The sequence below is a fragment of the Halyomorpha halys genome, unplaced genomic scaffold (genome assembly GCF_000696795.3).
Source record: "Halyomorpha halys isolate HHAL.00 unplaced genomic scaffold, Hhal_1.1 Scaffold171.1, whole genome shotgun sequence".
NCBI classification, from domain to species: Eukaryota; Metazoa; Arthropoda; class Insecta; order Hemiptera; family Pentatomidae; genus Halyomorpha; species Halyomorpha halys.
In genome coordinates, this window is record NW_027115842.1 from 545,799 (window position 1) to 547,812 (window position 2,014).

At 32.1% G+C, this 2,014-nt stretch overlaps 1 protein-coding gene across 1 annotated transcript in view; it reads right to left on the reverse strand.

Annotated features, from left to right (window-relative positions):
* Positions 1-2,014, reverse strand: part of LOC106679004 (acyl-CoA-binding domain-containing protein 5) — a 79,200-nt gene that overhangs the window by 4,677 nt on the left and 72,509 nt on the right. The window contains exons 4-5 of the mRNA XM_014417907.3: positions 1,587-1,681; positions 1,165-1,297 (exon numbers count right to left, since the gene is read on the reverse strand). Coding sequence (XP_014273393.1) covers positions 1,165-1,297; positions 1,587-1,681 — 228 coding nt within the window. The remainder of the gene's footprint in view (positions 1-1,164; positions 1,298-1,586; positions 1,682-2,014) is intronic.

The window sequence follows — 2,014 nt, forward strand, 5'->3', positions numbered from 1 at the left end:
TTATATAAAAAGTTAAAAAATATTAAAAAGTAAAAATACCATATTTATATAAAGTAACAATTTTACCGTTTTAATAATAAAACGGTATCACAATTTCATCCTGCATGTATGCACTCAACACTTCTATAGCACTTTGATCTTTTCTATGGACCATTTTTATCTCCTTCATTATGATGAAGCAGCTTCTGGCATTGTGCGAAGGGGTTGGTCAGTATCCGAACTACCAGAAGACGAAACTTATGACAAATGGCATAAAAGAGGAGTGTGAAATTAACAGCCATAAGTTGGTATATGCTGAAGAGTATATTTATCTGAGGCAGTTAAAATATCATTCACGGATAAAGGAGCAAAGGAGGTCCAGAAGAGATTGGCACTTGGCTGGAGTAAGTTTTGGTTCCTCGGGCATATCATGAAGGGAAAAAGAAGTATTGGCCTTAAAAGGCAGGTCTTCAACAGTTGCATTAGCCCAGTGGTCACTTATGGATGCCAAGCGTGGTCACTGACTATAGCTCAGGAGAGGAAATTACAGGTGTAGCAAAATAATATTGGAAGATGTATTGTGAATGTGAGGAAAAGGGATCGAATAAAAAAATGGATCGTCAAAAGAAAAGGTGGAGCAATATGTTCAAGAGGATGGCAGGACCCCTCTGGTGGAGAGCTGCTATGGACAGGGATGTCTGGAAGGAGAAAGGGAAGGAACTGGCCTCCCAATAGGGCTGGTCACCCCGGGAAGTGCTCACTATTACTGTCCAAAGGGAAGGCCTATGCAGGAAAGGATGCAGAAAGATGGAAAGAAAATTGATAGAAGTTAATGTTTAGTCAATTAATGATATATATATATATATATAAAGAAAATTGATAGAAGTTAATGTTTAGTCAATTAATGATATATATATATATATATATATATAAGTTATTATGAAGAGACTATGTCCCAGAATGAAATCGATTTTCTATTCTAAATTAGTGATATAAATAAAATGAAATTATTTGCAAGACTTAAAAAGAAGAAGAAGTCAAGTAATCTATCGTGAACAGTCAATCAAATGAACTGTGACATTAGAAAGAAGGAAACCTCAAATGATATATCACAACTTAGCACTGACGTAATAACAAATTGATGTAACTAAACTAAAAATTTAGTGTAAAAAATGGGTAACTTACCCGCAGGAGTATGCCTTCTATTTTCAAGGTATCCATTGGGCAGTTTAACATCTGGTTGAGGAATGTTTACATTACCATTCATCTTTACACTCTTTTTCCATACTTCTTTATTTCTTGGTTCAGGTTCAGTTTGCTGAAATTGAATTTTTACTATAAATATTTTTTTGAAGAATTTTGTAGCTATTCAACTATTCAACATAAACAAACACATTCTCCTTATTAATTATCTTGGAAAGATTATTACAATTGATGAAAATATCAAAAAATCATTGTCATGAACTGCTGTGTAGAAAATAACATATATGTACTGAAAAACGCTAAGAAAAATTTTAAAATATACTAAAACTTATTCTGCGGTTTCTATAAATCAGAGTTAATTGAAACAGTAATGAATATTTTTTCTTAATCTTTTATTGACTTACATCCATCGAGTCTAGAAAATCGTCGTCCTCCTCTTCTTGCTCCACAGGCCCCGGAGAAGAGACTCTTCCTCGTACTGGAGATGTATCTCGAGATCCTAAATTGACAAGAAGTGTTAAAACGGAACAGGTTTTGTTTACTAAACTTATTTAAATTTATAATATTTTCTCTAAATAATATATGTCATATGAGTTGTTTATTCCCAAAATCCACCCAAATACAGTTATATCATATGAATTGGGTGGTTTTTCTAATTAAACAACTCATATGTTATAACCAAAATAGTTCAGTAGAAAATTATTCATTATAGGCAACTTTATTGTTTTGTTTTTTTATTAGGATTATTTTATATTATTCACAAAGGTTAAGGGAAAACCTTATGAACCACATTAGGGTATTTTTAAAAAGTAATTAATATTATAGAATAAAA